General features: G+C 42.7%; 5 protein-coding genes across 5 annotated transcripts; 3 read left to right on the top strand and 2 right to left on the bottom strand.

Annotated features, from left to right (window-relative positions):
• The first annotated feature begins 166 nt into the window (after positions 1-166).
• okr (DNA repair and recombination protein RAD54-like okr) lies at positions 167-3530 on the top strand. The gene is made up of 11 exons (XM_065489261.1): positions 167-390; positions 461-601; positions 656-852; positions 918-987; positions 1046-1240; positions 1466-1962; positions 2075-2398; positions 2451-2649; positions 2709-2915; positions 2972-3135; positions 3189-3530. Exons 1-11 carry the CDS (start codon positions 388-390, stop codon positions 3385-3387), a joined length of 2196 nt encoding a protein of 731 aa, XP_065345333.1. The 5' UTR covers positions 167-387; the 3' UTR covers positions 3388-3530.
• An 11-nt stretch (positions 3531-3541) lies between these two features.
• Positions 3542-4677, top strand: LOC135942920 (transmembrane protein 14C). The gene is made up of 2 exons (XM_065489268.1): positions 3542-3894; positions 4464-4677. Exons 1-2 carry the CDS (start codon positions 3626-3628, stop codon positions 4516-4518), a joined length of 324 nt encoding a protein of 107 aa, XP_065345340.1. The 5' UTR covers positions 3542-3625; the 3' UTR covers positions 4519-4677.
• Positions 4678-4717: 40 nt separating this feature from the next.
• Positions 4718-8277, bottom strand: LOC135942916 (TBC1 domain family member 25-like). Its single transcript, XM_065489264.1, has 8 exons — positions 8077-8277; positions 7909-8018; positions 7732-7855; positions 6941-7393; positions 6278-6408; positions 5986-6223; positions 5284-5784; positions 4718-5104 (listed from the first exon to the last, which is right to left on the bottom strand). Exons 1-8 carry the CDS (start codon positions 8125-8127, stop codon positions 4862-4864), a joined length of 1851 nt encoding a protein of 616 aa, XP_065345336.1. The 5' UTR covers positions 8128-8277; the 3' UTR covers positions 4718-4861.
• A 602-nt stretch (positions 8278-8879) lies between these two features.
• Positions 8880-11690, bottom strand: LOC135942918 (endoplasmic reticulum-Golgi intermediate compartment protein 3). Its single transcript, XM_065489266.1, has 10 exons — positions 11476-11690; positions 11240-11401; positions 10982-11101; positions 10896-10927; positions 10736-10842; positions 10514-10679; positions 10374-10431; positions 10190-10318; positions 9216-9420; positions 8880-9155 (listed from the first exon to the last, which is right to left on the bottom strand). The coding sequence occupies exons 1-10, from the start codon at positions 11564-11566 to the stop codon at positions 9032-9034; spliced, it is 1194 nt and encodes a 397-aa protein (XP_065345338.1). The 5' UTR covers positions 11567-11690; the 3' UTR covers positions 8880-9031.
• Positions 9569-10099, top strand: LOC135942921 (reactive oxygen species modulator 1). The gene is made up of 2 exons (XM_065489269.1): positions 9569-9760; positions 9827-10099. The coding sequence occupies exons 1-2, from the start codon at positions 9633-9635 to the stop codon at positions 9933-9935; spliced, it is 237 nt and encodes a 78-aa protein (XP_065345341.1). The 5' UTR covers positions 9569-9632; the 3' UTR covers positions 9936-10099.
• Positions 11691-12284: the final 594 nt, after the last annotated feature.

Here is a 12284-nt window from a genome sequence, read left to right as displayed (position 1 = left end):
ATTGCTATTTTCTTACAAGAAAATACAGTGCTCCAACATTCACAGTCACTGCCAAGGAGCCGAGCACCGAGCGAGCATGCGTGCATGAGCATGCGTCTTGGAATATCGGCGGGATCAGGGCGGGATCGAACATGTGGCAGAATGTAAACAATGTAAACATTTCCCAAACAAGCTGGCGGTGGCGGGAGCGGACGAGCTATATAGCTCACTATGGTTGCGGCGATTACCAGTAACGCAGAAACTTTTAACAAAGGGTTGAAATTTAATTTATGTTTGACTATTGAATTGTACGGCGATTTCCGCAACTCGTAAATTCGAGTTTCGTTGTGAGCAGATACAGGTAGTCGCCGCTACCACAGCGTATGATATCTAGCAATCCTTAGCATTATGGTATGTAAATGTTTTTACCAGTTCAAATCCAGATTATTGGACAATTTTCATTCATTCAATAATTTTCCAGAGGCGAAGTCTGGCTCCAAGCCAGCTGGGCAAACGGCCCTTGCTGACAGAGGGCGAAGGCAGGGGCAAAAGGAGCAGAAAACCTTTGAAACCCATACAGCCCCCGCCAACCCTTCCAACCCCTGAAAATTTGTCTGATCACGTAAGAGGCAAAACTAAAATAAAGTGCCACTATATTAATTCGAGCCATTTGCAGGAAGCAATGATTAAGGCCATCCTGAGCCGGCCCTTCAAGGTGCCAATGGAGAACTACACTCCAGGATACGGCTCTCGGTGCTTGGGAATGAGGCGGGGCGGCATGCGCAGGGCCCTGCACGACCCAGATGAGCCCAACGCTCTTGTGCTTTACCATCCGCCTGAGATAAGCGCAAACGAGAAGCTGAAAATTGACCAGTGTGTTTTATTGTTTATTATTTTTCTTCCAGTATAATAATGCTCAATATAATCATTGATTCAAGGGACAAAATACTGGTTCATGTGGTTGTTGATCCTGTTCTCACTGCCGTTCTAAGACCCCATCAGAGAGAAGTACATAGATAACACTTGAGGTTTAATATCTACAAAATTTAAAACATTTAATATACAGGGAGTCCAGTTTATGTACAACTGTGTGACTGGAGTGTGCATTGAAGGTTCTTTTGGCTGCATCATGGCTGACGAAATGGGTCTGGGGAAAACATTGCAGTGCATCACTTTGATGTGGACCCTTCTTCGACAAGGGCCTGACACAAAACCCATCATTGAAAAGGCCATTGTTGTGGCACCAAGCAGCCTTGTCAAGGTATTTTAATAAATTATAAACATGCAAAAATTTGCTTCCTGGAGATTTGCTTACTTTTTCATATTTTTATTTATTTTTTTAAGCAGATATACAATTTATGTTTAGTTATATTTTTCTAAGCTACTGTACAGGTCAAAATAAATTCATTTTAAATTATAAATATTTTACATAGAAAAGTTTATCTTTTATTTCCATTTATTTACCATGAAAAATTTTTTATTTCAGAATTGGTATAACGAGATCAACAAGTGGCTGGGTGGTAGAGTAAATCCGCTGGCGATCGACGGAGGCTCAAAGCAGGAGATTGATAGGTCACTAGAGGGTTTCATGAACACATTTGGACGTCGACCAGCCAACCCGATCCTCATCATCTCGTATGAGACATTCCGGCTGCACGCACACGTGCTGCACAAGGGCGAGGTGGGTTTGGTGCTGTGCGACGAGGGGCACCGGCTGAAGAACTGTGAAAATCAGACATACCAGTCGCTAATGGGCCTTAAGGCCAAACGCAGGGTCTTGCTCTCGGGCACACCCATTCAGAATGATCTGCTTGAGTACTTCAGCCTGGTGCATTTTGTCAACGCTGGCATCCTTGGCACTGCGCAGGAGTTCAAGAAGATGTACGAGACGCCTATCCTGAAGGGCCAGGACGCAGCTGCCTCGGATAAGGACAAGGAAAGGGGCAAAGAGTGCCTGGCTAAGCTGATTGGCGTCGTGAACAGGTAATATCCAAAATTTTCATTGAGTGATACTCGCAAGTGAAATTTCCAGAAAATCTATTCTTAATTCCTGATAAAATGAGGGTGTTATCTCACATTCTGTATTAAATTTTAGATGTCTAATCAGAAGAACAGCTGCATTGCTTTCAAAATACCTACCCAAAAAAGTTGAGCATGTTGTCTGCTGCAAAATGGCACCGCTTCAAGAGCAGCTGTATGAGCAGTTTGTTAAGTCGGAGGCAGTGAAAAGAACGGTCTTGGCGGCCGAAGAAGGAGATACAGGAAGCAAGAAAAAAGGCTCATCCCTCTCGGCCCTGTCATCGATCACAAGCCTAAAAAAACTTTGCAACCACCCTGACTTGATCATGGAGAAAATTATGGAGCGATCTGAAGGCTTTGAAAAAGCGCATCTCCTGTTCCCTGATAAATATGATCCAAAGTACTAAATAGAATTGAGTTTAGATTCCATCTAATTTCATTTAACTTTTTAGGAAAGTGCTTCCAGAGTTGTCAGGAAAAGTGTCGGTTCTGGACACACTGCTTGCCATCATTCGCTCCACTTCACAGGACAAAGTGGTTTTGGTCTCCAACTACACGCAAACACTTGACTTCTTTGAAAAGCTGTGCAGGGCTCGCCAATACCCGTATGTCAGGTTGGACGGCACCATGAGTATCAAGAAAAGAGCCAAGGTAATCAGTACTTTTAAAGTTAAAAATCCAGACTTGGACTATTATATTATTTCGGGAAGGTCGTTCAACGCTTCAATGAGCCTGCCAGCCCTGATTTCATTTTCATGCTGAGCAGTAAAGCCGGAGGGTGTGGTCTGAACCTGATTGGGGCAAACCGCCTGGTCATGTTCGACCCTGACTGGAATCCGGCCAACGATGACCAGGCCATGGCGCGAGTTTGGCGTGATGGCCAGAAGAAGCAGTGTTACATTTACAGATTGCTCTGTGTAAGCCCCGGCCCATAGTTCCTTGTTCAGTTTTTACTGAAATTCAAATTTTACAGACCGGAACTATTGAGGAGAAAATTTTCCAGCGACAGGCGCACAAAAAAGCCCTGAGCTCCAAGGTGGTGGACCAAGAAGAAGATGTGTGTGCCCACTTCACGCTCTCAGAGCTCAGGGATCTTTTCAAGCTAGAGAAAAATACTCTCAGCGACACGCATGACAAGTATTTGAAAATATTTTCTTTGATGGCGGAATATTTAATTGAATTTAAATTAGATTCAAATGCCGGCGGTGCGTGAACAACATTCAGACAAAGGGTCCCCCTGAAGATTCAGACTGCACCTCTGATATCTCCCTGTGGAACCACTGCGCAGACAAGAAGGGGCTTGTCGACGTTGCTTTGAAGCAGTGCTGGAGCTCTGGAATCTCGTTTGTGTTCCACCACAGGTCACATGAGCCAAAAGTAGTGCCTTGAAGTGCCGCTCTCCCGCCAAAATTCGAATCATATGAGGGTTTCCAGCATTCTGTGATTTATATTTTAATTTGTAAATTTCTTCACGCAGATAGATTTTTACGTTTAGTCTCAAAGAGACGCAATATTTTTCCGCAATAAACTCCGCTAAGTGCATAGAAAATATTCCCTATAGCTCCTTTGTGCACACCCCTGCCTAGAGTACACTCACGTTGTTTACGTTCTGCAACTATTCTGCACAATGGCCATCGACTACATCAGCTTTGCGTATGCGGCAACAATCGCGGCCGGAGGGGTGTTGGGCTACGCTAAGGCGGGCAGTACAGCCTCCCTGGGTGCAGGTCTGCTATTCGGCTCGGTCATGTGCTTTGGCGCCTACCAGACCAGTCAGAACCCTAACAACTACGCACTCTCTCTTGGCGCCAGCTCGCTCCTTATGGGAGTCATGGGGAACAGATTCCTGTTCCAAAACGCCAAGTTTATGCCGGCAGGCCTCGTAGCTACACTCAGGTAGGTGATCAGATACAAAAACTGCTGTTAAATTACTGTCTTACTATTTTTTGCTATCGCTGAATGGTTACATAATATTTACTCTCGCCAACCGGCTTGGGGTTCTTGCTTATTGTTTTGAGTTTTTATACAGCTTGTATTAAATTAGTTTACCCGCAAAAGTTAATCAAGTTAATTTTTTTGCGTCATTCCTGTGCAAGTTAGCTCAATTATATCTCTCTTATATCATTGGTATTCTGAATAAATTAAAGAATAAAAATAGTGTTTCCAGAAGAGGTTTGATATAATTATGATCTCTCCTTACCTCAGGGATGTCTCAACATTTTCACTAAATTTTTAACTCCAAAATTTTTCTACAAACGTCACTGATTTTCTGGGAAAGGCACTTAGTTTTAACTAGAGAACCTGACGGTTATTATGAGACCCCTAAATGACCCCAACACACCTAAGTCATTTATGATCAAATATTTCAAAATTGCAGACCATTATAACCTCCTGGAAACATTAAAAACTGCACCCATGTACAGCTGCTCCAATCGTTTTCATTGTTTTTCTATTTTGGCTTCCAGTTTGGCCATGGTCTTGAGATATGGCGCGCGAGGCTTGGGCCTGGTCCAGCAATAGGAAAATGAAGATATGCCAGTATGCATCACAAACTACAGGGCAATTCAAAATTGCTCAAATGCATTGAAATTGGAAATTTTCACTTCAACTTTACAGTTTATTGCCAATGATTTCATGTTTTATTTTGTTACAGATAAATAAAAGTTTTGTAAAAATGCATTAACCACTTAATTATTTTAAAGATTCAACATTCACTCGATTCATTTGCAAAGGTTGGTGTCTTTGGTTTTATTAAGGAATGGTGGTTACAAATGCACGACCAGAGAGATTCAAGTGTGTGAAGTGTGCGCGCAAATCAAAAGTAAAAAGTCATGTATATCATCATGGTTGGTCATATCACAGTTCAGCCGTACTGGGCCAGGTAGTCCCTGTAGAGAGCCCTCGCCTCGCGCAACACCGAGCGGACATTGTGTCTGCGGACCATTCGGTCCAAATGCATGGCCAGCTCGTTGTAGTCCATCCGGGCGCTCATGATGCGGTCCCTGTGTTGCCGCAGCAGCGTCACGCATAGCATGATCAAGAACGCGGATCCGCCGCCCAGACTAGTTGGCGATGGAAGTGCTTTTGGACTGCTCAAGTCGTTTGCCTGCAATTTATTATTCTCTTTTAAAATATATATAACTATTCGGTTTTGCAATGCAAGCTTGATAAATTTGAAATCTTGTAAATTCTTGCATCGTTATTATTTGTAAGTTAAAATTTAATTATTTTCCTCCAATCGCAAGAGGATCATTAAAGAAAGTCCTCCCAGAAAGCATGCCTCACCTGGTCCCCCCACCATGGTCCATCCTCAACGGCTTGCTGCGCCGGAGAGGGCGGCAGTGGATTTTCCCAGACGAAAATTTCATCTTTTGCGTTCTTCGGTTCAACGACAGTTGGCGCGAGCGCCTGGAATTCCTTGAGGTTTCTGACGACCTTGCGTGGCGAAGTGCACTCAACGACGGCTTCAAGGTCTGAGTCATCAAGGCTGAGGAAGGGCCGGCGGCCAGTGGTCAACTGAGCCCTCTGTCCAAGCTCATCAAGACTTTTGTTGGATGGGAGGCCGCGCTGCCTCCGCAAGGCGCAAAGTCTTGTGTAGGCCGTGTGACGGCTGGGGGCCGTTGACGGGCGCAGTGCCGCCTCCTGTAGCTGGAGGCCATCTGGGGGTGGCCAGTCCGGCTCTAGGGAGGCCCATAGCACCTCCAGCATGCGCAGTGCATCTTCAAAGGCAAACTCGCGCTTCAGCTCCAACAGGAGCCAGCGGTAGCAGAAGAGCAGGTCACCAGCCTAAAATTTTAATTGAAGTTATTTAATTTTATAGAAATTCGAAAAACACTGTCTTAGCTATGATCAGCAGAGACAATGATGAGAAAAAAATTAAATTGAAAAAATATTGAACCATTTTAATTGTAACTAAGCAACCCTAAAACATTCACTTATCAAATTTTAAAAAAAATAGCAGCAGTCCAATATGACAGCTTTTTCTACCTGCTGCTGCTGCAGGTAGAGGTAGAAGTCAGGGTCGTAGTGTCGGAGGGCGATGGAGAGGTGCTGGAATTTGAGACCCATGGCAGCGCCGTCAAAGGAAAAGTTGTTGTGCAGCCTGCGCATGAGGGCACAAAAGCAGACATACGCCGTCGGCTCATCCTGCATGGTGACCAGCAGGGGCGAGGCCAAGTCGCTCATGCCCTGGCAATAGCTCACGGAAGGGTGGTTCACAGCGTACCTGTGGTGATTCTCTGCTAAAGCAAGTTTCTTCTGCTTCTGACGAAAGACTTACGTCGTGAGCACGTTGAACAAGGCTGCCACATTTTTATTGTCATCGTTACCAGCATAGAACACCAAGTGGCGGTCTGTGCGTAGCACGTCTTTGCGAACCATCGTGGTAATGGCCACGAGTTCAGGCGTTTCCTAGATATCACCAATTATCACAAAATAATCTTAAAATAAAGAAACACGAGATAATAAAAAAAAACGCAAATTAGTGTGTCTCTACGTTAAAATGATTTTTATTGTATCAAGCTATCAAGTAATATCAAATCACTTTGTAAATCATGAAAAAGAAAACTTAAAAATTGTGGCAATTATTGTTCATCCAAAAATCTTTAACCTTGATGATTTTAATATTCCAATGATTTATATTTTATACTTTTTGTGTTCAGTAAAGATTTCACTGAAAAAATCTTTAAAACATCTATGAAGTTTAGAGGATCTAGAAATGTCTTACCTTCAGAACTAATTGATTTTTTACTTTATGGTCGGACCAAGGTTAATATATCTTGTGCACAAGGCACTGTCCAAAATTAAATTTTGAAATAGGTTTAAAAATTTAATAGATTTTTATCACTACATTTTTGTTGAATTAAAATTCTTTGGTTTTAAATCCTGTTTGGTATGATTTACACTGATAACACATTAAAATCAAATAAATGTTAGCTCTCACCGCCTGTTTCATCCATTCGTCCTTGAGCGCATTGTACTGCTGTTGACGCTGGCGCATGTACTCTATCCGCTCCTTGCCCTTGAGACCTTCAGGGTAGACATTGAGCAAGTGCTTCCAGACTACCTTGCGCAAGGAAGGCTCAACTCCAGACGCAAAGACAGCGGCACGCATTGCTCTCGGCTCCTCAAGCGTGCCAAGAGGATCGAGAAAGCTGCGGAAGCAAACGTCGTCAACCGGCGCCTCCTCAGGCGGCTCCGGGTCGTAGTCGGGTGCCTCCTCAGGCTTCAGGGCACGCTGCACCATGCCCAAGGTACGCTCCATCTGGCTCTTGAACAGGCCCTGCAGCTGCGCCGCCTTGGGCTTGCCCAGTCTCAGCAGCGGTTTCAGACTCTTAATCACGCTCACCGGTGGCTCTTCGGGCTCCCATGCTTCCTCGGCGCCAGTCACGTCAATCTGATAGTTTAATTTGACTTTTAAAAATGAATTATTATCCTGAATAATGTTATTATTCTTTCTCTGACGTAAGCATGTTTAAAGAAAATTTTATTTTGATTTTCTGTCAAAATATAAAGGTCTACAAAATTTACACCACCCATTCAAGGCTTGATTCGCTATTAACACACTTTCCTTAATATTGCAACAGTTTTAAACAGATCTGATAAAACGACGAGGTTGTGGTCGAGTAGAGATAATGGTCAAGTAGTGCACTAAAAGTGAAAGCGAAAACCCATACACAAATTATCAACACAGCAGCTATTCAATGTGAATAAAAGTTTAAAGTTTAAATTCACCAGAAGGTTGAGGCACGGATCGCAGGCACCAAGGAAAGCAGCATCGAGGTCCCAATCCGAGAGCAAGGGAAGAAACGTTTCTTGACCCAAGTCATCGATGACTCTGTAGCTGACGGAAAAGTCCCTACAGAGTTGACCCGTTTTAACCATGAATTTCTACAATATTGAATGGTCCACCTGCGCAGTTCGAACGCCTTCGCCAGGATGGAACGCAGGACATCGTAGGTGGTGATTTGGGGGTCCACGCTGAACTTCCTCCACTCGGGCTCTGCGTCGCCGTCGCATTTCTAGTTGAAATCAGGTGGGTGAAAATGTTTTTGTCTCAAATTCAATGAAGGGCAGTACCTTGGCCTTGACCCGAACGGCCTCCTTGCTATAGTCGAAGAGCCCAGCCATCAGCAAGAAGGCCACGATGTCACCAATACCCTCATTTAGCTCATGACACCCGAAGAAACCACTGCGGAGCCAGATCTTCACTTCACACGCAGAGGACTGACCCGACACCCGACTGAAAAATCAAACTGGTAGTGGTGGCGCTAGTGTCGCCACACCCAGGACATGCCAACAATTTTCGCCAATACGAGCAAATACGAGGGAGTGCTGCAAGATTCAGTTGATCCAATTGTTTCGTTAAAACAGCATTTTTTATTTTAAAATATATAGAAATGATTAGAAAAAATATTCCTGTGCTTTTTTAATGAATGTTTTATTTTATACTTATTTATTCCGCATTAAATTTGGTGAAATTAATAAGAATTTTTAACTTAAAATAATTTTGTGAAAAGATACTTTTTAACAATCAGATCTCAGATTGCTCTTTTAGTAACATAATGGAGTATTTTGAAATAACGAAAAAAATTAATTCAATCCAGAAAAAAATACGGCAAACAAATTTAAGTGGTCCCCAGAGCATGCTTTGATTATTTGTCAAAATGAAGGACGAACAACTAACCCTTACGAAGGAGAAGCTGTGCTACCTCATTGTAAGTAACCTCAATCTTGATCAAAACAGAATATAATATAATAATATACCTTTGAGCAATTATAATAACTAAGTTCACAATTTACAATTTTCCTCTCAATTGCGTTTGAAAAGATCTCAAGGAATAAATTATCAAGCATAAAAGCTGAAATAAAATCATATGAGGTGACTTTAGAGGATTTTATACAAAACAGAGCACACATATTGACACAGCTAACACAAAATATGAGGCCACAAAAACATTAATGTATTAAGTGGGCGCTGCTTGAGACCCTTCAATCACAAAACGGAAGTCAGTAGGATGCTTTTGGAGTTGACTCAGCCCAGCTGAACTTTGATTGCTTTTTGACTCAAGCGGAAGATGATTGCGTCGACAATGCTGGCCACTGTGTACACTCCTCCAATCGAAGCACACACATTGGTGAGAAAGTGACCAAACGACCTGCCAAAATCAAATAATTATTAACAAATCTACCAACCAACAACCGTCCGGAATCTTTACCTTTTCACTTCAGAGTAGCGCACCATCATCGGAGAGAGTTCATAGTTGAAGAAAATACCTGGCATTCCTGAGGACTCAAGGAGACTCTGAGACACGACTTTCTTGTGCTTGGTAACTGCGTACTGGTTTGTGTGGAAAACTTTTCCGTCAAGAGCACTGTAGGTTGTAGGCACAATTTTGATGTAATAATGAAACATAGTTGAGCCTGCGGAAATAAAAATATGACACAGATTAAATCTCTCGTAAGATGATCTATCAAGTCTACGCATAGACACGCAAATTTTCCCTAGCCGCCAAAAGGGACAAATTAATATTTCACAGTGGTGCCAACAAAACTGGAAAATTCAATATGGCCGCTATTTTTGTCAAGGAACGACACGCTTGAGTAATATCAGTAATATTACGTGTTTAACCACGATGCCAGTGCCCGCGGGATCGTTTCACTCAGGCCCCAGTTGCTGGGACCGCGTTAAAATGGGTTTCACCATGGGCTTTTGCGTGGGAATGGCGAGCGGCGCTATTTTCGGCGGATTCTCGGCGCTCCGGTACGTATACACACTAATCCCAATGACCGGCATGGTGTATTAAAATATATATTTGAACTTCAAAAGGTACGGGATGAGAGGCAGGGAACTTATCAACAACGTTGGAAAGGTGATGCTGCAGGGTGGAGGCACATTTGGCACGTTCATGGCCATTGGCTCCGGAATCAGATGTTGACCGAACCTTGACTTGGATGCTGCTGTGCAAGAGCGAGTGTGCATTTGGCTCAACTCTAATAGACACTTAATGAGCAGAATTCGCTTTTGTTGGGTTTCAATGCTGTCTGTAGTCCTATATTTTTCAAGTTTAATTTAAACTAAAATAAACACGAACTGAAAGTATGGCCTGTTTTCTAGATAATTCTCCCAAAATACCCAACGTGAAATTGACTAAGATTTTCATCATAAATTAGGATTCAAGAAACACTATACCGTCAGAGGCGATTTCGTAATGTCCATCAAGGGGGCTTCCCTTGCCTTCAATGCTCTGTCCAAAAGATAAGTGACGAATGTTGTGAGACATGTTGAAGCTTGATGACGAGAAGGGCTGCACGTCATGAACTGAAGAAAATTTAAGGTTTAAATTCTGCCACATCCTTAATGTTTATATTTTTACCATGCACATGGTTGATGGAAAAACTTTGTCCAGGAGCAATGTGGAAGCTTCCTCCAGCCTGGAAAATTTTATTTTAAATCCCCTCTTTAAAAGCAATTTTCCCAAGCGCACAGCGGGATTGAAATATTGAGAAAACTTACCCTGTTAACCTCCAAGTACCCGTAAATTTGACAGCCCTCTGTGAAAGCTGTCTTTAGGTGCTCAGAGAAGTTTTCATTCTTGCATTGCTCGATCTTATCTGGTTCAGGCAGAGACCATTGCTTGTTTCTGTAAGCTTCTCTCACATCAGCACAAGTGTTGCAGCACCTGGAAGGATCCTTGTTTTTTTACTCAGCTTCAAATTTTTGCCCAAAATATTTTACTTTAAGTCTTCGGACTCGGCTCCATAACAACTGCCACACTTAACCTCCTTCTCCTTCTTTTCCTCGCCGCCCTCTTCTTTTTTCTCTGCTAACTTTTCGATTGCTTTCTGTTACGTTTAAACATCAATTTACCGACAAATTTATAAAGTAAGAAGCAAACCTTAAATTCATCAGCCTTGGAACTTCCTAGACCTGAAATATCAAAGAATTGTAACCAACTTGTCGAGAGCAATCTGACAACTTTACTTTCTGTTTTTTGAGGATCTTCAATTGGTTGGCCCTGTGCGTTTAGGCGTCGCTTAAATATGTTGTGTGAAATTTGCAAATGCTGGTCACCTGAGGTATCAACGGCATCCAGCCCAAGAACTAAGGATATTTCATACACATTATTAAGTTTATTGAACGATGTATTTAAAAAAATCAATCAGAAAGGCAAGGAATGCCAAAAACACAAATTACGAAAGTTAAAAATTGCTGACAGCACAAAACAGAAGCAGAACTCACACTGGCATGAGATGCCGGGAACAACAATGTCGAGGTTGATGTTAAGTTTAGAGCCGCGGGAGACGTCGACGAAAATCTCTTCAGACAAGCCGGGGTTGGACAGGTACTCAGTGAGATTGGTCAAAAGCAGCAGGAGCATGATAATGTGGCTTATCACCGAAACTGCAATTCATTTATGATATTTAAGTCAAAAATTTGTATTCACAAGCGAAACCTATGAGGACTTGGCAGCTTACCGACTGCGCCGGTGACTGTCTTGACGCTCTGCTCTTCGTCCGGCTTCGGGTAGGCATCCAGCGAGCGCAGCCCCTCGAGAACAGCCCCCATTGTCCGACTTTACCGAACAGCCTCCCGCCGTCTGCACACCGATGGAAATCACCGATCGGCTGACACCTGGCTGTCACAGCCCTTAACCACAACACCACAACAGATTCAGATAACTCTAACTCGAAGCGTCAGAGCCAGAGCAACACCGACAGCCATATTGGAAAACGGGCATGGCGCAAGGGGATTGGTGGATTCTTATTTTGAAATGATCAGATTGGCTGGTTTGCCTCCAATTTGAATACAGCGGTTATATTTTGGTGCAGTCTGATGTCGTGTCCTCTCAATTGTAAGAGATAGATGCTGGGGTAAAGAAAACAGATGAAATTCAGCGAGTGTCAGCAAGTTGAATAATTACACACGTAAATGCGCGAGAACCTGGCTAAAACGCATAGTAGAAAAGACAATCAACTACCTTTTAAATTACATGATTATATATATACGAGTAGGATTTTTATCGATTTTATACATATGTATAATTCGCAAGTGTCTGAATATGAAAATGTTGCAACATTAATTTATAGATTTTAATTAAAATTGACAAAATTATGCGTATCTGCCGTGACCTCCAGCCCCCTAACCGCTCCTACTTTACCCTTTGATCGCCTTTGATTAATTTAATATCGAATTCAGGTATTAAAAACCGTTAGAAACATTGATGTTTTTAATAACTGAATTGATCAAATATAATATTTTTATGAGAGTTAAGTACAAAACACTT

Source organism: Cloeon dipterum, chromosome 4 (assembly GCF_949628265.1).
Source record: "Cloeon dipterum chromosome 4, ieCloDipt1.1, whole genome shotgun sequence".
Taxonomy (NCBI): Eukaryota; Metazoa; Arthropoda; class Insecta; order Ephemeroptera; family Baetidae; genus Cloeon; species Cloeon dipterum.
This window is presented reverse-complemented; position numbering and strand designations above follow the sequence as displayed.